This window comes from Eptesicus fuscus, chromosome 1, assembly GCF_027574615.1.
Source record: "Eptesicus fuscus isolate TK198812 chromosome 1, DD_ASM_mEF_20220401, whole genome shotgun sequence".
NCBI classification, from domain to species: domain Eukaryota; kingdom Metazoa; phylum Chordata; class Mammalia; order Chiroptera; family Vespertilionidae; genus Eptesicus; species Eptesicus fuscus.
This window is the reverse complement of record NC_072473.1, coordinates 113,873,882-113,897,110: the sequence shown is the minus strand read 5'-3', so window position 1 is coordinate 113,897,110 and position 23,229 is coordinate 113,873,882. Positions and strand designations below refer to the sequence as shown.

Genomic DNA, 23,229 nt, shown 5'->3' with positions numbered 1-23,229 from the left:
GGACTAAATTTTTGATAATTTGGAAATACAGAAATGCATCTTATTTACACATATATACAGAAAAATGCTGATAGAATATTATCTACAGTATTACTAATGGTTAACAGCAGGTATCTCTAAGAGTGGGACCAATGGTAACATATTTTCTTCTTCATACTAGCCTGTATTTTCCAAATTTTCTGCAATGAAATTTTAGGTGTTGGGTAATCTGTAACATTTTTAAGAAATGGAAAATTGTTTTTTAAAGACAGTTTTATCTGTCCAAATAAAAGCCAGAAAAATGGCATACAACATAGAAAATGTTACATAACAAAAATATTATCAACTATCCAAGCATTTTCTACTCTAAAATTCAAGCCCAAAAGGAAGCAGAAAACCAAAGATAGTCTAGACAGAAAAAAATTCCTCATTGACAAGTTATTGTTTAACTGTTAAAAATAACAGTACAAAACAGTGGTACATTCAAGTCTCTTGTACATATTCAATTACCCAAGGTTAAATAATTTAGGATAAATAACACTGAAATTTTCCTTACTTACCAAAACAATACTGGTATCCTTAATATGCAGACCAAATACTCTTCATAGCTTCATTCAATAACACACATACAAATTAAACAGCATGTTATTCAATTTATCTATTATAGAAAGGGCTAAGTTGACTCTGATGAGATTTGATCATTGGTTTCTAGGGAGACTAGATAGAGTCTTTATTTGAATCTCATTCTTGAATCATTAAGCTATACCCTCTGGCTATTACTATTCTCAGTAAGTAATAGTTGTCTGTGACTGCAGATATCTTTAGATACATATTCATGGTTTATATGGGTGATTCAGGAGAAAAATAATACTTTTGACACAGTCTCATGTGCAGAGAAGTAGAATATATCAAAATGATTATAAATAGACTGTATAATTTCTTACCTTCATTCCTTTTGTCACTAACTACTCCAGACACAGAAAAAATAGCCTAACTCACTAGATAAACACACCAAGGAATGGATGAGTATGAACGTTGCTTAACTAGCATAGGTACTGTCACTTTCTCTAGATATACCAACCCCATATTTTTAATTTTTTTTTATGAAGGGAGAATGAAAGAGAGAGAAACATCAATGTGAGAGTGAAACATCAATTAGCTGCCTCCTATATGCCCCCTACCGAGGATTGAGCCTGCAACCCCATGCATGTGCCCTGACCAGGAATGGAATCAGCAACCTTTTGGTGCATTGGATGACACCCAACCAATGAGCCACACTGGCCAGGACCCGACCCCGTTTTTTATTCACACACTTAAAGATTGCCTAACTAAACAGATGGTATTATAAATAGATCACTAGCTAAATCCAGAAATTACAAGGAGAAAGGCCAGATTACCAATAAAACAGTATTGTACTTTTTAAATAACTATGAAATGACTATGAGTAATTTCATGATGTCAAAAGCACTTTCATCCTATATAATTTTCCTTTCATTTATATACTAGAGGCCCGATGCACGAAGATTCATGCAAGACTGGGCCTTCCTTCCCCTGGCTGCTGGCACCGCCTTCGCTCCTGCTGGAGCCACCTTTCCACCTTTGCTCTGGCCCAGAGCCACCTTTCTGCCTTCCCACACTGCCCAGAGGCCAGGAGCTGCTGGGGCGGTGCAGAATGCCTGCGTCGTCGCCATGGTGATGACACAAGCGTCCTGCCCCGCCCCCAGCCGCTCAGCGCCTGTGTATGCAAATTAACCCACCATCTTTGTTAGGTTAATTTACATACTCACTCCTGATTGACTGGTGGGCGTCACAAAGATACGGTCAATTTGCATCTCTCTTTTTTATTAGTGTAGATTCTCCTACATTTTTATAACTCTTTATCTTCCCATTTTCCTGGGGTTACAGGGAGTGGTTTCTACAGTTCTATAGTCTAATTATCTCTTTCTCTCATCATTTCCCCATGCTGGATTTAGGAATGAAGTTGGAGTGAGAAAAATAGCATATGAGAGGAAGAGAGGATATGCTAAACCAATAAATACAACAGGAACATGACAAATGGAAAACTGTTCTGCAATGTTAATAACTGTGGCAAAAGAAGAAAGTACTTTGTGTTCATGCATATGGGAAAATGCTGGATTTTAAAAAGGTTAAACAAATTTCTTCATGGCAGGATTTCTCTGGGCATTTCACATTCTAATGTAGATTGGAAGCATCCAGGGAAGGATTCAGTATCAGAATTTCCCAAATCTATTTGAACACAGAACCCTTGTCCTGCATATCATTTATTTGCATATCCTAGAACAATGTTTGGTAAAAACTAACTAGGAAAATGCTGTGCAGGGTAAGAATGATGAATAAGGCTAAGTTTGGATCAAAGTTCACACACAATAAAAAAAAACAACTAGAAACTAAGAACAAAGAATGAAGAAATTTGACTTAATTCAGTTGACAATAGGATCTCATTGACAATTTTTGAGCTGGAGGAGTGATGTAATCAAAGGTGTATTTTGGTACTTGGAATTCTTTCCTGGATACAGGTTCTCAATAGTGAGAGTTCATAAAACTATACACTCTCAAGGTTAGAAAGGGCCTTTAAAAATTCAAGTTGATGCTTGAATCCCTTCTACTAGGCCCTTGTTAATTAGTTGTCCAGTATGTCTGAATTCTTCCAATGATAGGGTCCCCTCTATCTCCAAAGGCTCTCTATTCCACCTTTCAACAAGTTTAAAATGTCCCCTATGCAACACTACAATTTGCTACAATCAGTTTCCAACAATCAGTTCTAGGTAGAATTTTTTAAAGTATGATTTTATTGACTTCAGAGAGAGAGAAGCAAAGGGAGAGAGAGAGAGAGAAAAAACATCGATGAGAGAGAAACATCAATCAGCTGCCTCCTGCACACCCCCATACAGGAAATCGTGTTTGCAACCCAGGCATGTGCCTTGACTGGGAATCTAACAGGTGACCTCTTGGTGCTTGGGATGATGCTCAATCCATTGAGCCACACTGGCTGGGCTAGGTCTAATTTTTATAGTTATAGAAAACAAGCTGATTCCCTTTTCTATATGACAATATTTCAAATATTGCAAAGCAGCTATCATGTTTCCATCACAATCACCAACACAACCCCCAAACACCCCTCGTTTAGTAAGGGCACATGCTCGGGTTGCAAGCTCAATCCCCAGTGTAGGGCGTGCAGGAGGCAGCCCATCAGTGATTCTCATCATTGATGTTTCTATCTCTCTCTCTCCTCACCCTTCCTCTCTGAAGTCAATAAAAATATTTAAAACAGAGGTCATCACATCTTTTCTGAAAAGAGCCAGATAGTAAATATTTTCAGCTTTATAACCACATGGTCTCTGTCACAACTATTCAGCTCTGCCATATAGGATAAAAGCAGCGGTAGACAGTATATAAATGAAGGAGGGTGGTTGTGTTCCAATAAAACCTTACTTACAGATACTAAAATCTGAATTTTGTATTTATTTTCACATGTCACAAAATAGTCTTCTCTTTATTTTCTTTCAACCATTTGAAAATATAGAAATCATTCTTGGCTTGCAGGCGATACAAAAACAGGTGGTGGGTACAATTTGCCAACCAATTTAAAACTACAGACTTTAAATTTACTTAAACAAGTTTTACTGCCTTAGCTTTCCACGCCTTTTTAATTATGGTCTTACTCACTACAAAGTCACCTGAGTTTCAACTTTAAAATACTAAGATATGTATCTCTACCTTTATGTAATAAATGATGGAATGTTTGCAGTGAATAGCACTGCCCTTTAGTGTGTGGTAAACATCAGTCATGCTGGGCACCAAGTTCAAATATCATTTTCCCCAATACTCAGCTTCAAAGCATCAATTCAAAAGGCACAGAAAGCATCAGTAGTCTTGAAGTGACTTATTGAAAGAGATTAAAGAAGCTCCATATCACATTTCCTATGTACTAAAATCCTAGACACTAGCCCTACCTAATTCTAAATGACAGAAGGTTCATGCCCATTATGGTTCAAAGTCAAAAGCAGGTGAATGAGCAAGGGCAAAATATAAACTGCACTTCACATTGTGTCTCTAAATTTTAGGTAGTTCTATAAAGCCATAATTTTCTTCTACAGTTCTTAGTAAAACAAAATTGGTAGGTTTTTGCCTTTGCTCTTCTATAAACTCCCTATACTTTACATACAGAATCAATACCTTGAATTATACATTGTGTGATATATTTCCCAGGTCCTTTGTTACCTTGGAACCTCTATCATAATAACAAAAAGCAATCACATTCTATACTAGAATCTCAGGGCCCAAGCACACTGCCAGTTAAATGAGAAATAATATTCTAATAAATATATCATACATTTCTTAAAAACAAGTATCAAATGTTATGATGCTTTTACTTAACTGCTGCTGCTTAAACATAATCCTATATAATAAAAGGCTAATATGCAAATCAACTAAATGGTGGAACAACCAGTTGCTATGATGTGCACTGACCACCAGGGGGCAGATGCTCAACACAGGAGCTGCCCCCTGGTGGTCAGTGCACTCCCACATGAGGAGCACCACTCAGTCAGAAGCCCTGAGCTTGGCTTACAGCTGGTGAGTGCAGCGGCAGTTGTAGGAGCCTCTCCCGCCTCCAAAGCAGCACTAAGGATGTCCTACTGCCATCAGTCGGACATCCCCTGAGGGCTCCCTGACTGCGAGAGGGTGCAGGCTGGGATGAGGGACCCCCCCAAGTACACGAATTTCGTGCACCAGGCCTCTAGTTACTTATAAAATATTACATCACCTCCTCACAAGGTACACATAAGTATACTAAACACCTAAAACAGACTCCTGCTAGTGTATTTATTGTATCACAGATTGTTAGAACTGTTCTGCCTTAAATCAAACACTCTAGTTACTAATAAAACACATGCTATTTACAACTGACTATTCAAACTTATCCTATATAATAAAAGCCTAATATGCTAAGTGTCCGGTCGACCAGTCGGCCGTTCAACCAATCCTATCTAATAAAAGAGTGATATGCAAATTGACCGTACCTCCGCTACACCCACAAGCCAATCAGGAGCAAATATGCAAATAAACCCAACCAAGATGGCTACAGCCACAGAGAGCAGGAGGGAGGCTTGGGTTTCCCCAGTGATGGAGGAAGCCAAGCTTCCCGCCTGCCCTTGCCGGCCTAGGCCTCCACTCAATGCTACAAAGTTTCAATTATAGAAGGTAAATAAATCCAAACAGAAATGGCGGCAGCCATGGAGCTGGAAGAGCAGGAGGCTAGGGTTGCCCCCGGTGATGGAGGAAGCCAAGCTTCTGCAGCCCTGGCCAGCCTAGGCCTCCACTCCAGGCTACAAAGTTTCAATTATAGAAGATACATAAATCCCAACAGAAATGGCTGCCACCACGGAGTGAGCAGAAGGCTTGGCTCCACTCCAGGCTACAAAGTTTCAATTGTAGAAGATAAATAAACCCCAGATACCAGGGCCTCCTCTTGGGTCACCGGGGGGCATGGCCGGCCTGCAAACCACCACAGGCCCTTTGCCCAGGCCACCCCACGCCCCAAGAGAACCCCCACCCTGATCCAGGACACCCTTCAGGGCAAACCAGCTGGCCTCCACCCATGTACCAGGCCTCTAGCCTATCTAATAAAAGAGTAATATGCAGAATGACCATCACTCCAACACACAAGATGGCTGCCCCCATGTGGTCAAAGATCCTGCCCCCATGTGGACACAAGATGGCCACCACAAGATGGCCAGCAGGGGAGGGCAGTTGGGAGGGACCAGGCCTGCAAGGGAGGGCAGTTGTGGGTGATCAGGCCAGCAGGGGAGGGCAGTTGGGAGGGACCAGGCCAGCAAGGGAGGGCAGTTGGGGGCGATCAAGCCTGCAGGGGAGGGCAGTTAGGGGTGACCAGGCTGGCAGAGGAGGGAAGTTGGGGGTGACCAGGCCTGCAGGGAAGGGCAGTTGGGAGGGACCCAGGCCTGCAGGGGAGAGCAGTTGGGGGGGACCAGCCCTGCAGGGGAGGGCAGTTAGGGTTGACCAGGCCTGCAGGGGAGGGCAGTTAGGGGCAAACAGGCTTGCAGGGGAGCAGTTAGGCATCAATCAGGCTGGCAGGGGACTGGTTAGGGGGTGATCAGGCTGGCAGGCAGAAGCAGTTAGGGGCAATCAGGAAGTCAGGCAGGCAAGCAGTTGGGAGCCAACAGTCCTGGATTGTGAGAGGGATGTCCGACTGCCCGTTTAGGCCCGATCCTGGGATCGGGCCTAAACAGGCAGTCGGACATCCCTCAAGGGGTCCCATATTGGAGAGGGTGCAGGCTGGGCTGAGGGACATCCCCCCTACCCCGTGCACGAATTTCGTGCACCAGGCCTCTAGACAAAGTATAATATGCTAATGATATGCTAAGGCCACTCAACTGCTCGCTACGACGTGAACTGGCCACCAGGGGGCAGATGCTCCAACCAGTAGGTTAGCTTTCTGCTGGGGTCCAGCTGATCAGGACTGAGCAAGATGGGCCAGACATGCCCTGGAGCCCTCCCACGGTCCCTCCCCGGCTGGCCAACCTCCCATGTCTCTCCCCGGCCCTGATTGTGCACCAGTTGGGTCTCTCGGCCTGGCCTGCACCCTCTCGCAATCTGGGACCCCTCAGGTGATGTCAGAGAGCCAGTTTCGGCCCGATCCCGCAGGCCAAGCCGAGGGACCCCACTGGTGCATGAATTCATGCACTGGGCCTCTAGTGAATAAATAAAAGCTACAGGGATGAGAGCCAAATAAAGTCTAGCATTAGAAAAAGGTAGATGAAAAGAAAAGAACTCAACCCCATTGGTACATTTCTTCACTTTCTATCCAATTCTGCTCCAACTGCAGGGGTCTGAGATAGAAGCAAACTTAAGTACGAAAGTTCCAAGCTCATCTATGCCTACTTTGTGCAAGGTATTATGCTGGTCCCTTTAGATATAACCAGTTGCACTTAAAAAATTAAGAGAACAGTACAAAATGCCTCTGGGACAGATGGTAATACATAAGCCAAGGGAAAAAAAAAAAAGATGAGGAACAGAGAAAAGACAGAGACATCAATTTGGAGATTATCAGCCTATAGTTGGTAGGTGAGGTAGACATTTGACCACTTGCACAGAACAGTATTTCTAAAATGTAAATCTGGTCATGTCACTGACCTGTTAAAATCTTCCAATGACTCCCCACTTCCTATACACTGAGTGGCCAGATTATTATGATCTCTGAATGCATAATAATCTGGCCACTCAGTATGTGTATATATATATATTAGAGGCCCGGTGCATGAATTCGTGCATGGGTGGGGGGTCCGGCCAGCCTGGCCAGGCAGAGGGGATATGGGCAGTTGGCTGGCCTGCCTGCTGGTCGAACTCCTGGTCGAGGGGACAATTTGCATATTAGCCTTTTATTATATAGGATATACACTGAGTGGCCAGATTGTTATGCGTTCAGAGATCATAATAATCTGGCCACTCAGTATAGACTAAAGACCAAAGACTTCAATATAGCAGACAGTTATTTCCTCATTTCCCAGTACTTCCCTACTTACACCCTACCATACCAACCTATTTACAGTTTCTGAATATGCTCGGCTTGTTTATACCTTTGCACATGATGTTTCCACAACCCTGAATGTAGTCCCATGGCCAACTACTTTTAGTTTTTTAAGACTTGGTTCCAAGAAAGACCTCTTCTATGAAGCTATTCCTTGGATCTAACACTCAAGGCAAAGTCAAACACTACCCCCTCTGTACATATCTCTACATAGAACCTTTTCAAAATTAAGGCTGGAAAGGGACAGTTTCATCTTTTAAGTGCATGAGTTAAAAATATATCCCTATGAGCATAACTATATTGCATTTTTAATATTTTAATCTATAGTCAAGAAGAACCCAATAATACATTTTACAGTTAACCAGTTTTATCAATAATGTATTAACTCATATTTCTCACATTTCATTAATAATGTAATACTCTAAAATATCAATGTTAGCTGTTATCATATAATTAACTACTGACATGTAAAATCAAAAATTGTGATTGGCCTGCTTTATGAAATTTTCTAGACCATGCTGCATAAGCAACAAACAAAAGTAATTACTGTGACTCTAGAATAAGTTGGAAATTTTCAAATTTGACTTTTATTTTTCTAAAGTACAGTACCTATAAAGAAAATCTTTCTCTGACTATGATGAACTAATAACTTAATTAACACTATCACTGATAAATCTATAAAAAGGGAAGCAAGCTAATAAAAGGCTATAGTGATATTTCCTAAAAAGTATTTTTTCTCCTATAATTCTAATGAGAAATATCATTTTCTTGATTTTAAATAAGGAACACTTTCATTAATAAGTTGATTTAAAAACAAACAGTAATATCATGAAATTTTTATTACATTGTATACAAAGTGTGCGACTCTGAGAGGCTATCAGAAAAAAAATTTAAGCTACTACAAAAGGCATGATAATTGTAATAACTAATTACTAATACTTTGATTCAACTCCAAGGCACATGGCCACAGGCAATGTGCACATAGCTCCTTTAGCTAGGAGAGGAAAGAAAAAAAATGTCCCCAGAAGTTAAAAGGCAAGAATTCTTTTTTTTACTAAAATTAAGAGTCAAAGCAACCCTGCAAAGGATACAATAAATGGTTATATCAAGAAATGTTCTTTATTTTAGAGAGTTAAATTCTGCTTTTCCCCTTTAAGTACTTAAAAGGACCTAAGCAGATCCAAAAATGTACTGACTAAGCTTTGGGTACTTTTCATAAGTCCTTTCCAGCAAACTGACTAATGTGCTAAATCTTTTGGACCTCTCATATTCTTCTCAAATCTCCCAGTCACATTGGTCTATCACAAAATGAATGGAAATAGTACCCTAACATCCATTCCCTGAAAGGAATGGCAAGAAAATTAATGAGCTAATAGTGATAAAGGGATTGGCAAGCATTATATAAAAAGTACTATCAAATATGAAATATTATCATTTCTTCTTATAGTCATTTGGTAAAAGTCTTTGAATGCCCTAAGACTAAGACCCCATTTTAAGATATTTTTCTTTGGAGGGAAATGGTAGGGCTATTCATATGCTCTGAGTTTAAAAATCTAAATTGATCGTATCCTTCCTACTTGTTTATATAGTTCAATAGGCTTTGATTACTTAAAGAACACAGAAGTTTTCAGAGAAAGAAATCACAATCTTTTTAGCACAGAGAAATTAAACTAAAATTCATTTTTTTCTTTTGTAGAGCAAGAATTTTTAAATGGAGTAGAGCCTCAAAGAAATCTTCAACCTTTAGCTGAAGGCTTTCAAAGTGAGGCATATTTAGAAGTGGAAGTTCATGACTTTAAGCACTTTGAGACTGTTATTTAAGTCAGAAGCCATTAATTCAGTACTTTGAGACCTCAGAATAAAATATGACTACCAAGGTTTCTACTTTTTTTCTAAGCATTTCCATCCTATTTATTGGTATCTCTGGGAGAAAAGAAAGACATCGTTAAGCGAGATTATGTTTTTAAAGATAGCTTCTATAATAAGCTAAGTTCAAAGTTTAAACATTAATAAGTTTTTAATTGGAACACAGTGACACATACAATGAATCAAATTACATCTTCTGTATTTTTAAGATGGGATATTTCACCGAAACAAATTATTTTAACTTTGGAAATCACAACGGCCTCTTTCAATCTTCCTAGGTTGTGAATGTGATTCACTATACAAGAACAATTATTTAAAATGATGAGGCAAAGAGATCATCTAGGAATATTAATAATCTATTTCTTGGTGTTTTATTTTAATTTTTTCAATTATGTTTTACATTCAATATTATTTTGTATTCATTTCAGGTGTACAGCATAGTGGTTAGATAATCATAGTTAAGTAAGGGTTCCCCCATATTTCCAGTACGATATTATTAACTATATTCCCTATGTTGTACTTTACATTCCCATGACTATTTGTACTTCTGTACTTCTCAAACCTTTCAACGTTTTCACCTAGTCCTCCAACCCCTCTCCCCTCTGGCAACCATAGGTCTATTCTCTGTATCTATGAGTCTGTTTCTGTTTTGTTTGTTTACATTGTTTTTTTAGATTCCACATATAAATGAAATCATATGGTATTTGACTGACTTATTTCATTTTCCTAATGATTGATATTATCATAAAATATTCCAAAAAAGACGGTGTAAATATATTTTAAAATATATTACCTGTACTCTAATTCCAGATATATAAGCAAAAATGATCCATTACCCAGGAGGAAAATAAAAACAATATGACAGAAAAGTTAACAAACAAAACACTTTGTATTACAATATTCAAATATAAAATAAACTATTACATATTTTAAAGATTTGTTAGAAATCATAAATTGCACCTTCTAGAAGGTAATTAAGGACAGAGATGTCTTCATTTTCAAAAGACAAAATAAAGGTTTCATTGTTCATTAGCTATGTACAATATCTGCTCTTTGGAAAATATACATTAGAGATTTAAATATCTTGGTAAAGAAACAGGTAAATGTTTTGTAGAAAGAAGATGGAGGAAAAGGATTCTTTACAAGGGAGTTTAGGGACATCTAGTGGCTATTAATAATATACTTGTTTTTTTCTTGGAAGATGAAATAATTCTATATAGTTCTACAGGCATGTTCATATTACAAATAATATAAGCTTTTCCTTGCACTTCTGAAGCTACGGTATTTCATCCTACTGCTTTTGTTTAATGATTCCAGAAACTGAAAACAGCATTAAACTCTCAACCTTTTTAAAAATTAGTAAAATATCACTGAAATATACTTGAAAATTAAGCAAAAGTTCCACCACATAGAAGGGCGTGTATGATATAAAATACGATTCACCAAAAATTGCAAGTAGGTATTTGTCTTTTACAAGTTGTTGATGCTGCTCTAAATTAAATAGTTAAATGCACAAACCTCCAAATGGCTAAAATGCTAAATACAAGCGGTACAAACTTCCAATCTATATAAATAAAAGGCTAATATGCAAAGTGTCCCATCAGGAGTCCAACCGTGAGACCGGGAGTTCGATTGCCCGCTATGACGTGTGCTGACCACCAGGGAGTGGCATGGAACATGGTGGGTGACCAGTGGCAGCAGCGGGGCGCTGAGGGAACGAGGGAAGGAGGAGGCAGGGAGGTGGGGGGGGGGGGGGGACCGCACCATGGCAGCGCACGGGCGACAAGGGAAGGAGAGGGCGGAGAGGCAGAACCTGATTGGTCCTGATCGCTGGCCTGACTTAGGGACTCTACCGTGCATAAATTTTGTGCACTGGGCCTCTAGTTATAAAATAAATAAGCCATGGAGATGTAATGTACAGCATAGTGACTACAGTCGATAATATTACAGCCCTGGCCAGTGTGGCTCAGTTGGTTAGGTGTCGTTCTGTGCACCAAAGGGTTGCTGGTTCCATTCCCAGTCGGGGCACATGCCCATGTTGTGGGCTCAATCCCCAGTAGGGGGCATGCAGGAGGCAGTCAATTGATATTTCTGTCTCCCTCTCCCTTCCTCTGTATAAAAATCAATTTTAAAAATCTTTAAAATAATAATAATAATGTAATGCATACTTAAAAGTTGCCTAAAAGTTCTCACCACAAGAAAAAAAATTATTTCTAACTCTATATGAAGACAAATGGTAACTAGACTTACTGTGGTGATCTTTGGCAGTGTATACAAATATCGAATTATTACATTGTACACCTGAAACTAGTGTTATATGCCCATTATAACTCAAAAAATCCTTGAAATGAGTTCTCTGCAAAACATGGTCACAGATGTACTAAGCTAGAAGGCACCTTAAAAGGCCAGGAAGCTCACTGCCAAAGCCTCAGACAATCAAAATAAAATCTCATTTTGAAATCTAATAGACAAACTATTCTACAGTGTTCTTCAATGATCTATGTCAATTATCCAAAAAACCCTGTCAAACAACTCTTCACTACATCCAAACTTAGCCCTTCATGCTATAGATTAATTTTTTTATTCTCTTCCCAGTACTTTCTACTGAATCTTATTAACATACTAGAGGCCCAGTGCACCAATTCATGCATGGGTGGGGTCCCTTGGCCTGGCCAGCGATCGGGGTGGTCTCACCCAGTCCCAATTGGGGCTGATTGGGGCCAGCCGGCTGGAGGAGGGACCGTGGGATGTTGGCTGGCCACGGGAGGTTGGCTGTGGGAGTGCACTGACCACCAGGGAGCAGCTCCTGTATTGAGCATCTGCCGCATGGTGGTCAGTGTGTCATAGTGACCGCTCAAATGGTTGTTCGGTCTTTCGGTCATTCGGTCACTTAGGCTTTTATATATAGATACACCTCTTCATATTCTTTCAAACAAGTATAGCACTTTATATTTATTCCTATTAAGTATTATGTTGTAAGATCCAACGGATCCATCATTCCAATTTCTCTAGTTCTGTTTGGATCCTGGTTTTATCCAAAGAATTTGCTAGCCCTCCCAGCATTACATAGTCCATAAACTTGACAGGAACATTCTAATAACAATCCAAGAGAACACTCTAAATTTTTGGTAAAGTTTTAAGGAATATCTGATCTTATAAAGCATCTGCCAAAATTAGCATCTTCAATATGGCAACTCAGATTTTTTCTTTTCTTCTTATTCAACTTGAACTGAAATTCAAAGTCAAATCTTTGCACCTCTATGAAGCTTTGGCCAAGAAAACATTTATGGTAGATAGCAACTACTTAAGAAAAAAAGTTCAATATTTGGATTGTTATTTTCTGGTTACTTTTAATTTTTAGGCTGTATAAAAGCTATTTTGTTTTAATTCAGCTTTCAAAAAACTGATGATGTCTACATTAAAAATGTGTTGCATTTATTTCAATATCATCAGAACACTGCTAAGCAGCACTAGAATTTAACAAAAACACAATTCAGATTAGAAAATACCAGAATAAATTATAAGTAGCTAAAATAAAAATATATCTTCTACTTAAGTATACTTTGTCTCATAATAATTTTATAAAGAATCCACTTAGGCAACAATTCATTCTCATTAAAAATAAATCTTTAAGTTATATACACAGTCTCAAGTATCACCTGCCTAATAACAAAGGGGAAAATGTACCTTTAAAGTGGAGAGTTCTAGCTGTCACCATATTAACCATGTGATCAAACTTAGCATCACCAAGAGTGACAATCTGACATGATGTGCCTCATGATGTGATACAATAAGAAGAACCTATCATTTATGTAGTACTCTTGCCAAAAATGCTTAACCTAAGCCTAACAATGAGCAAAAACATAAAGTTGTAGATTAAAAGAGACTAAAAAGCCCTAGCCAGTGTTGCTCAGTTGGTTGGAGTGTCATCCTGTACTCGGAAGGGTCCTGAGTTTTACCCCTGGTCAGGGCACTTACCCAGGTTGCAGGTTCACATACTGAGAGGCAACTGATCGATGCTTCTCTCTCACATCTATCTCTCCCTCTCTCCCTCCCTCCCTCTCTTATTCTCACCCTCCCTACCTCTCTCTATCCCTCCATCCCTCCCTCTTCCTCTCCCTAAAATTGATAAAAACATAATAATATATCCTCTGGTAAGGGGGAGAGAGAGAGAGAGAGACACTAAAGCAGTGGTTCTCAACCTTTCTAATGCCACGACCCTTTAATACAGTTCCTGATGTTGTGGTGACCCCAACCATAAAATTATTTTCGTTGCTACTTCATAACTGTAAATTTTGCTACTGTTAATGAATCGTAATGTAAATATCTGTGTTTTCTGATGATCTTAGGCTCTACAGCAGCGGTTCTCAACCTGTGGGTCACGACCCACAGGTTGAGAACCGCTAGCAGGGTCGCCTAAGACCATCGTAAAACACAGATATTTACATTACAATTCATTAACAGTAGCAAAATTACAGTTATGAAGTAGCAACGAAAATAATTTTATGGTTGGGGGTCACCACAACATGAGGAACTGTATTAAAGGGTTGCGGCATTAGAAAGGTTGAGAACCACTGGACTAAAGAGACTAAAGAGACTCAACAGCCAAATTTAATGTTTGAATTTTGACTGGATCATCAAGTTTAAAAAACAGCTATGAAAGACACTTGTAGGACAATTGGAAATTTTGTACATGCACTCTATAATGGATAACATTATTGAATCAATGTTAACATTTTCAGGTAGGATCAAGATATTGTGGTTATGTAGGAAAATATTCTTATTTTTAGATAAATGCTGAGGTATTTAGAAGTGAACACTAATGATGTGTGCAAGTTACTTTCAAATGTTCAGAAGTATAAATATGTATATTTATAAATACAAAATAAAGATATGTATTTCTGAATGTAAACTATAGATTATATATATATATGTATAAGTATATACACACATATATGGGTGGGGGAGAAAGTCAATGTGTTAAATGTTAGCAATTAGAGAATCTAAGTGAATAATATATAATATTTGAAATTTTCAAAATAAAAGTTAAAAGAAGAAAGGAATACATACCATGGCAGTTCTAGACTTGATAAACCAGTCAAATCTAAACTGAGGAGCATTCCGTACACACTGTCTTAATTCTTCATAAACATTTTCTCTATCAAAGCCCATTTTGTGTAACATACAAATCAAGAATCTATCTTCTTCCTCAGTATAGTTCTTTCCTTTGCTGGTTCCATACTGAATACGTAACTGATGAAATGGAGCCTTGTATCTTGCAATCTGTGGATTTAAACAAATTAGTGTTTTAACTATATGTGCAATAATAAGTCAAAGCTAGTAACTATATCAATTAAAATAATCCTATATAATAAAACCCTAATATGCAAATCTACCGAATGGCAGAATGACCAGTCACTATGACACTGACCACAAGGGGGGCAACTGGTGGTGGTGATTGGGGGGCAGAGCCGGCCAGCAGGCATCACCAGGCCACCAGCCAAGGTGGGTGCCAGCAGGGGCCCTGCCCCACCGGTCACCCCACAGATGGCCCTGATCGCTGGCCAGGCCTAGGGATCCTACCCTATATATTGGGAACAGTCTCTTAGATTTAAAAATCAAAACCTGGCAAGGCTACTCTAACACTGAAAAAACAGGATGATGCAGCAATGACATGCTTGGACTCTGGCTTGCACATTTTGTGGTCAGCTCTGATTCTGATACTTACAACTGTGTGACAAAGCCAATTAACTTCTCTCTGATTCAGTTTTTCCACCCATAAGATGGGGAAAATGGTACTACTGCCTCAGAAGGATCATGTTATGTACTACTTTTTATAATCAGGGCAAAAAAAATGTAGCTGCCCATACAACAGCAAGATGTCTTTCACCTGTATGAAAAGTATGGTCACTGGTGCATGCAGCGTCCCGGATTGTGAGAGGGATGTCTGACTGCTGGTTTAGGCCCAACATCCCCCAAGGGGTCCCGGACCATGAGAGGGTGCAGGCCGGGCTGAGGGACCGCCCCCCCCCTGCAGTGCATGAATTTTGTGCACTGGGCCTCTAGTATAATAATAATTTCACAATTATGAAATATAGTACTTTGGCATCCAGAGCTTTCTTGATACTGATCCTCCGTTGAATTCTTGCTTCACCACGTTCAATTTGAGCCATAATTTTCTCAATGTCCTGTAATTCATTGCAACGTTCCCAAAATACAGCTGAAAGACAGAATTACTACTTAGAATACTATCATCTTAAAAGAACTAAATCCACAAAATTGTACAATGAAGAATTAACAGAAAAGGACACAGTAAAATGATGTTTAAAATTAAGATTCAGATCCATCTGTATATGTTAAATTATTAAATACAAATGGCATTTTTTATTATCCATCCCAAACGACAGGATTTCAAGATACTACTGATACTGATTTATGCTATGCTTTTATTCCAACATGATACAGAAGGGATAAAATACATAAAGTGAAACAGGAGAGAGGGTGACCATATAATTTAGAGAGCATTGCTTCTTAACAAGCAAAAAAAAAAAAAAAAGGAAAACATTATCAACAGATTATTCAAACTTCCTATGAAGCAGCAATTTCTACTGAAACCATTGCTTCGCCTTTGGAAGCACTCACTGTTCTTATTTTCAGTGACCTGTAGCTTATTTTTTAAACTTACTTGGAATAGCCTTTTCTCTAAAAAACAAAACAAAACACCAAGTCACCCTAATTTTATATGAGCTAAATAATCTGGCTGCATTAATGTAACTTCAGTGAAAAGACTTTTTAATGACATACTCTCAATTTTTTCATTTTTAGAGCCTATAAGAAGGAATGTTACCCTAATCAGTGTGGCTCAGTTGGCTGGAGAGTCATCCCATACACCGAAAGGTGGTGAATTTGATTCCTGGTCAGGTCACATACCCAGGTTGCGGTTAGATCCCTAGTCAGAGTACATATGGTAGGCAGCTAATCGATGTTTCTCTCTCACATCGATGTTTCTCTCTCTCTCTCTCTCCCTCTCCCTTCTTCTCACTCTAAAAATCAATAAAAACATATACTCAGGTGAGGATTTTTTTTAAAAGAAAAATTTTAGCACTCTAATTTGTATAAGCACCTGCATTCATTTATTCATTCTTTCACTTATTCATTCAACACATGTTTAAATGCCTGCTATGTATAAGATACTCATTAACAGCCAATTGTAGGTATTTCTTCTCTTATTGTAACCAACTACATAAACCATTCCAATTTCCCCAACTTCTGACAGAGCCCCGATTAAACCATCCTGAGCTAGTCATGCCACCAGGCCTGGTGTCAAATTTGAGGGAACATCTGACATGTTATCTTTTTGAATCACCTGTTTTCTTGCAAAATTAGGGTGACTTGGTGTTTTGTTTTGTTTTTTAGAGAAAAGGCTATTCCAAGTAAGTTTAAAAAATAAGCTACAGGTCACTGAAAATAAAATCAGTGAGTGCTTCATATACACTGATGCTATTTTGAAGAAAATTCTACTTCAGAATATCACTCTGCACATATCCTTTTACACTCTTTTATTCAACTCTTGCTGCTAAAATGTCTCTCTCATCTTTTTTACTCCCTCTAAGCCCCCAAGTGCTCTAAACTTATGTGGTAAAGCTTAAGAGTAATAGAAGTGTTATGCTAGTATCAAGGAAAATAGGAAGTTCATAAACTTGATTTATACTATATGAAATAAAAACTCAATATAATCAACCTCTAAAGTCCCTGGTAATCATCAGAAGACCCTTTCATATTTCCAAAGGGAAAAAAATGTATTCTCTAATTAAATCTGGACTTCTTCAAACACTGACACTATAGATACCTTAAGAGCTGGTCCTAGCTTATATTAATCCTTGACATATTTCTTAGTATTATAATGTCTCCTCCCTACAGAATTTGAGTTGTTAAGCTAAGTAGGATTTGAGGGACTAGCACAGAAACCTCAGACTACTTTGTAACATTGTTTTTATGGGGTAAGTGTGCTGGATTCTAAACAGCTAATATTCAGACTATGAGAGCCCAACCTATTTGAAAGTCAGAAACTTCCTATTCTACATATAGAAAATTTCCTAGACATAATTGCCTATATTTGATAAGAGTTTTTTTAGAAGCTGGAGGTTGAATACACTGTGGCATGGGAATTGTATTAATTCCATGTGCTTCAGCAGCTAACCTAGTTCTGGTCAATACCAAAGACACAGCTAAGTAAGAGAGGGACATGATTCTAGGATCAATCAACAGATTTATTCAAGCAGTCTTTTTAGATCTATTCCAGCTTTTCTGGAATTAATGGAACCCACAAGACCTGCCTGGAGTTCACTGGAATCCTGACAGTGTCTGAGGACCTAAAAGGGCCTAATAGGAATTCTCTACTTCAAGGATGACATAGAAAGACAATAATTCAATCTGCTGAACCTGAAATCTCAAACTTTACCCAGAAGGAGGGGAGGAGGGGGAAAATGGGGGTTAAGGACACATATGTAATACCTTAATCAATAAATAATAAAAAAAAAACTTTACCCAGAAGAGGACCAAATTCCAAAGGTGGGAAAGTGGGAAACATTTTCTCAATGCGCATCCAATAGCCCTTTTTTTTCATTAGGGCTTTACTTAGCTCCACTAGCTAACTACTAGGGACAACAGCAGTTACTTTGTTTTGATAACTCTTAAAAAATCTTTTCGTAGAAATAAAAATTATATTTTACTAGAGGCCCGGTGCATGAAATTCATGCACTGGGGCATGTCCCCTCAGCCCAGCCTGCACCCTCTACAATCTGGGACCCCTTGGGGGATTCCCAACTACTGGACATCCCTCTCACAATCCGGGACTGCTGGCTCATAACCACTCGCCTGCCTGCCTGCCGGATTGCCCCTAACCACTTCTGCCTGCCAGCCTGATCACCCCTAACTGCTCCCCTGCCGGCCTGATTGACGCCTAATTGCTCCCCTGCCAGCCTGATCGCCCCCAACTGCCCTCCCCTGCCAGCCTGATGGCCCCCAACTGCCTTCCCCTTCAGGCCTGGTCACCCCCAACTGCCCTCCCCTGCCAGCCCGATGGCTCCCAACTGCTGTCCCTGCTCCCAACTGCCCTCCCCTGCAGGCCTGGTCGCCCCAACTGCCCTCCCCTGCCAGCCTGGTCGCCCCCAACTGCCCTCCCCTGACAGCCTGGTCACCCCCAATTGCCCTCCCCTGTCGGCCTGGTTGCCCCCAACTGCCCTCCCCTACCAGCCTGATCTTGCCCCCAACTGCCCTCCCCTGCTGGCCTGATCTTGCCCCCAACTGCCCTCCCCTGCTGACCTGATCTTGCCCCCAACTGCCCTCCCCTGCTGGCCTGATCTTGCCCCCAACTGTCCTCCCCTGCTGACCCGGTCACCCCCAACTGCCCTCCCCTGCCAGCTATCTTGTGGTGACCATCTTGTGATGATGTGAGGGCGGCCATCTTGTGACGATGTGGGGGCAGCCATCTTTGTGATGACGTGAGGGCATCACGCGAGGGCGTGAGGGCCACCCAGGCTTTTATTAGTATATATACTCTCACCTGTACTTTATTCATAAAAGTTTAAAAGATCTCTTGACAATGGCACAATTACAGTGACACTAATGAAATGAGTAAGATTACAATTAAACATCATGTTTGAAGTTATATACAAACCTGAATACTCCATGACCTCCTCAGGGGATTTGCCCTCCACCTCTCGAGCTATATTATCAATGTCATCTCTTCCATACTTCTCATTAGCTTTAACAAATTGGTTAAAATCACGCTTAGTCCAGTTTGTGAATCCCTGTGAACAAAAAAATTAAGCATTATCAATCAAGGTTAAATTAACAAATCCATTTATTGTTCTATTTTCTTCTATACAATGATACATTGAAACAGTTTAAAAGATTGAAAATATTTCTCCTCATAAAATCCTAGGTGTTTTATGTTGGAATCAAAAATTGAATGAGTGTTATTTATAAAAATAACTGCTTTTCTATCATGAAGAGAATGTACTTCTCTCCAAGTACTAAAAATTGATTTATAGTTTCAAGATATTATATAATTTTTAATCCCATATTTTATACATGCCCTTGCCTTTGGGGTAAAGTTCATAAAATGTTCTCTACAACCAAGGTCCATAAGTGTGGTACCTATATTTTCTTCTATGTAATTTATTGTTTTGGGTCTTATGTTTAGGTCTTTGATCTAATTTGAACTAATTTTTGTACATGAGGACAAACTGTAGTCCAGTTTCATTCGCTTGCATATGACTTTACAGTTTTGTAAGCACTATTTATTGAAGAGACTGTCTTTACTCCATTGTGTTTCTGGTTCCGTAGTCAAAAGTTATCTGTCCATATATATGTGGTTTTATAGCTGGGCTCTCTATTCTGAGGAGCTATTAGCTTTTAAGTATGCAATGATGACCTTTAAAAGTTTCAAAAATCTCTCATCATTGTACTAAAGTTCTTTCCAAGAAAGGATAAAAAGCATTTTGAGAATTATGAAATTATTCCATAAATAAAATATTAGTAAAGTATAATTTCAGAGGACAGTTTGCATCAGTCAATAAAATAAATTTAAAATTTTAAGAATATGTTAGTAATTATTGTCTCAGGACTCATAGTGAATTAAATGACCTTATTATAATTAATAAAATACATTTCTTCTTTCTAACAATTGACACCTACATTTTACATTTATGTATTTCCTGCTTTTTCCATAAGATTGTATTTTGTGAAAGATATAAAAAAAAATAGGGATATTTGGTCTAAACACTTACAAAATAGTCCTAAGTTTTGTTAATGTATCCAGTCATGGTACTAGGCCTATATAACAAAAAATAAGTAATCTATATTTTCTTTTTTCTATTAGTTGACTAGAAGTATTTCAGTCACTTAAAATATTTTACTTGTGTGAGAAGTTTTTCCTTTTCTTCATTCTCCTCTGCTGTAAGAGGTTCAGCTCCATCTATCTTTTTTTGCTCCTCTCTTTGAGCCACAGCTGGATTTGGGATATCAGAATTTCTTGGGACCTATAAATTCAAAATATGAGTTATGAGTAAACTGTTGAGAAAAAGTAATTAGAATATATATATGTATACATATATATATATACATACATACATACATACACACACACACACACACACATCAATCTTTAGTAAACAATATAAAGTCATACAGTCATACCAGAATGACATATGATCCTCTCTACATTCCTACTGCCACATTACCAAAATAAAAACCTTAAATGTGCCACATGGTACTTTATTTTTTATTGAATTTATTGGGATGACATTGGTTAATAAAACCATATAGATTTCAAGTGTACAACTCAATAAAACATCATCTGCACACTGCATAGTGCGCTCACCATCCAAAGTCATCAAAGTCAAGTCTCTTTTTGTCCCCACTTATCCCTCCTTTGCCCACTTCCACCTCCCCACACTTCCCTTTCCCTCTGGCTATCACCATACTGCTGGCCATGTGTGTGCGTGTGTGTGTGTGTATAAATTTTTTTGCTTAATATACACTGAGTGGCCAGATTATTATGATCTCTGAACGCATAATAATCTGGCCACTCAGTGTATATCCTATATAATAAAAGGCTAATATGCAAATTTTCCCCTCGACCAGGAGTTCGACCAGCAGGCAGGCCAGCCAACCGCCCATGTCTCCTCCCCCTGGCCAGGCTGGCCGGACCCCACCCATGCACAAATTCATGCACCAGGCCTCTAATATATATATGTGTATATATATATATATATATATATATATATATATATATATGTATACACACACACACACACACACACACACACACACACTGAATGGCCAGATTATTATGCATTCAGAGATCATAATAATCTGGCCACTCAGTGTATATACATACACATTTTTTTGCTTAATCCCTTCACCGTTTTTACACACAGCTTTCTAATTCCCCTCCCCTCTGACAGCTATCATTCTGTTTTATGTATCTGTGCTTCTGTTTCTATTTTGTTTATTAAATTATTTTGTTGATTACAATAACCAAGATCTGGAAACAGCCCAAGTGTCTATTAGTAGATGACTGGATAAAAAAGCTGTGGTACATTTACACAATGAAATACTACTCGGCCATAAAAATGACAAAAATCTTACCTTTTGCACAGTATGGATAGACATGGAAATTATTATGCTAAGTGAAATAAGCCAGTCAGAGAAATACAAATACCATATGATCTCACTTATATGTGGAGTCTAATCAACAAAACAGTTAAACAAACAAAATATAAACAGAACCACATGGTATTTTAGAGTTAAAACCCATTGCTAAATGCCACATTATTTTCTAGATTTGGTTATACAATGGAACAAAATATATTGTAATACAATGATAAAAACAATAATGTAATTATCCCCAATACCAACATTATACAATAAAACCTCAAGCCCAGAAGAAACAGTTTGGCAGTACAAAAAGAGCCCATATTCATCCAGCAATATAGACAGTGGTAGAGAAATGGCAATGCACCTGAAGATTGTATCCAACATGTTGATCAAGTCATCATGCAAAGGGAAAGTAGTGTTTTTATTGCCTGACAGGGTATGAAAAGGGAGAGTATCTTCACATAACATGCAAAATGTCTAGAAATTACAAAATAATGGTGGAAAAAGATTATATATAGGGTGGGGCAAAAGTTGTGAGTATGTGAAACAGTTTATTCTTGGATTATAATGTATTAATTACTGTATTATTTTCCATCCAAACAACTGTAAACCTACTTTTGCCTCACCCTGTATATAAGAGGGTAGGTGTAGTGGAGCACACAAATACCTGTGATGGGACCCTCAGTCAAGGGAAAAAGACTCTAGTAGCAGTAACTAACAAATTATTAATTGTGTTCTAGGTACAGAGTTGTGAATACACTTACAACTAAGGAGAAGAAACACCAATGTGAGAGAAACATTGATTGGCTGCCTCTTGCACATCCCCTACTGAAGATCGAGCCCAGAACCCAAGCATGTGCCATGACCTGGAATCAAACTATGACTTCCTGGTTCATGGGAAGACGTTCATCCAACTGAGCCACACTGGCCGGGCTTAGCTTCAAATTTTAATTAAGAAAAACCTCTTTAATCGTAAGATATTTCTCTATCAAATACCTTCAAATTTTCTATGTCCAACAAACCATATTTTAACCAAATAAAATATTTCATAAATGTCTAATTTTATGACAGAAAATGGAAAATACCCATACAAAATAAACTCTTTATTCCTATGCAGATTACCCCAATACTAAAACTTCCCCCTCTGAACTTTAATAGGATCAAAATCAGAATATTATATCATACCATTAGATTTTAGGATCCACTGAAGACTGCTTCTTCCATAAACACCAGTCATATTTTAATACAGCAATGCCTTTATCAATATCACATTTACTATTTTAATTTTAGAAATTATTCAAATACATAGTTGCTAATTTTTTTAGAATTAGAAATGACTCAACATTCCTAAATTCCATTATGTCTTCCTATCAAAAAAATATCCTTTTTAATATTCATTTAAAAAAGGTATTAATTTTTTACTTCATGAGGTTCTTGTCAGCACTAAGCTTCCTGCAGTTATTTAAAACTGCTATATAATAATTAAGTAGGAAAATTACAGACTAATAGTACCAACCAGATACCTCAAAGGTCTCAAGTACTCACACTGTGATTCTTACTGATGGCTCCCAGCAACACTTGATAGCCACAATATACAAAAGTTATCTTTCAAAAGGAAGCATCTCTATTACTATATGGATTTCTAGTCAGAC

At 38.5% G+C, this 23,229-nt stretch overlaps 1 protein-coding gene across 1 annotated transcript in view; it reads right to left on the bottom strand.

Moving 5' to 3' along the window:
* Window positions 1–23,229, bottom strand: part of SMARCA1 (SWI/SNF related, matrix associated, actin dependent regulator of chromatin, subfamily a, member 1) — an 81,924-nt gene that overhangs the window by 4,048 nt on the left and 54,647 nt on the right. The window contains exons 20-23 of the mRNA XM_008153909.3: window positions 20,335–20,457; window positions 19,092–19,224; window positions 15,514–15,632; window positions 14,483–14,695 (exon numbers count right to left, since the gene is read on the bottom strand). Of these exons, the coding sequence (XP_008152131.2) occupies window positions 14,483–14,695; window positions 15,514–15,632; window positions 19,092–19,224; window positions 20,335–20,457 (588 nt within the window). The remainder of the gene's footprint in view (window positions 1–14,482; window positions 14,696–15,513; window positions 15,633–19,091; window positions 19,225–20,334; window positions 20,458–23,229) is intronic.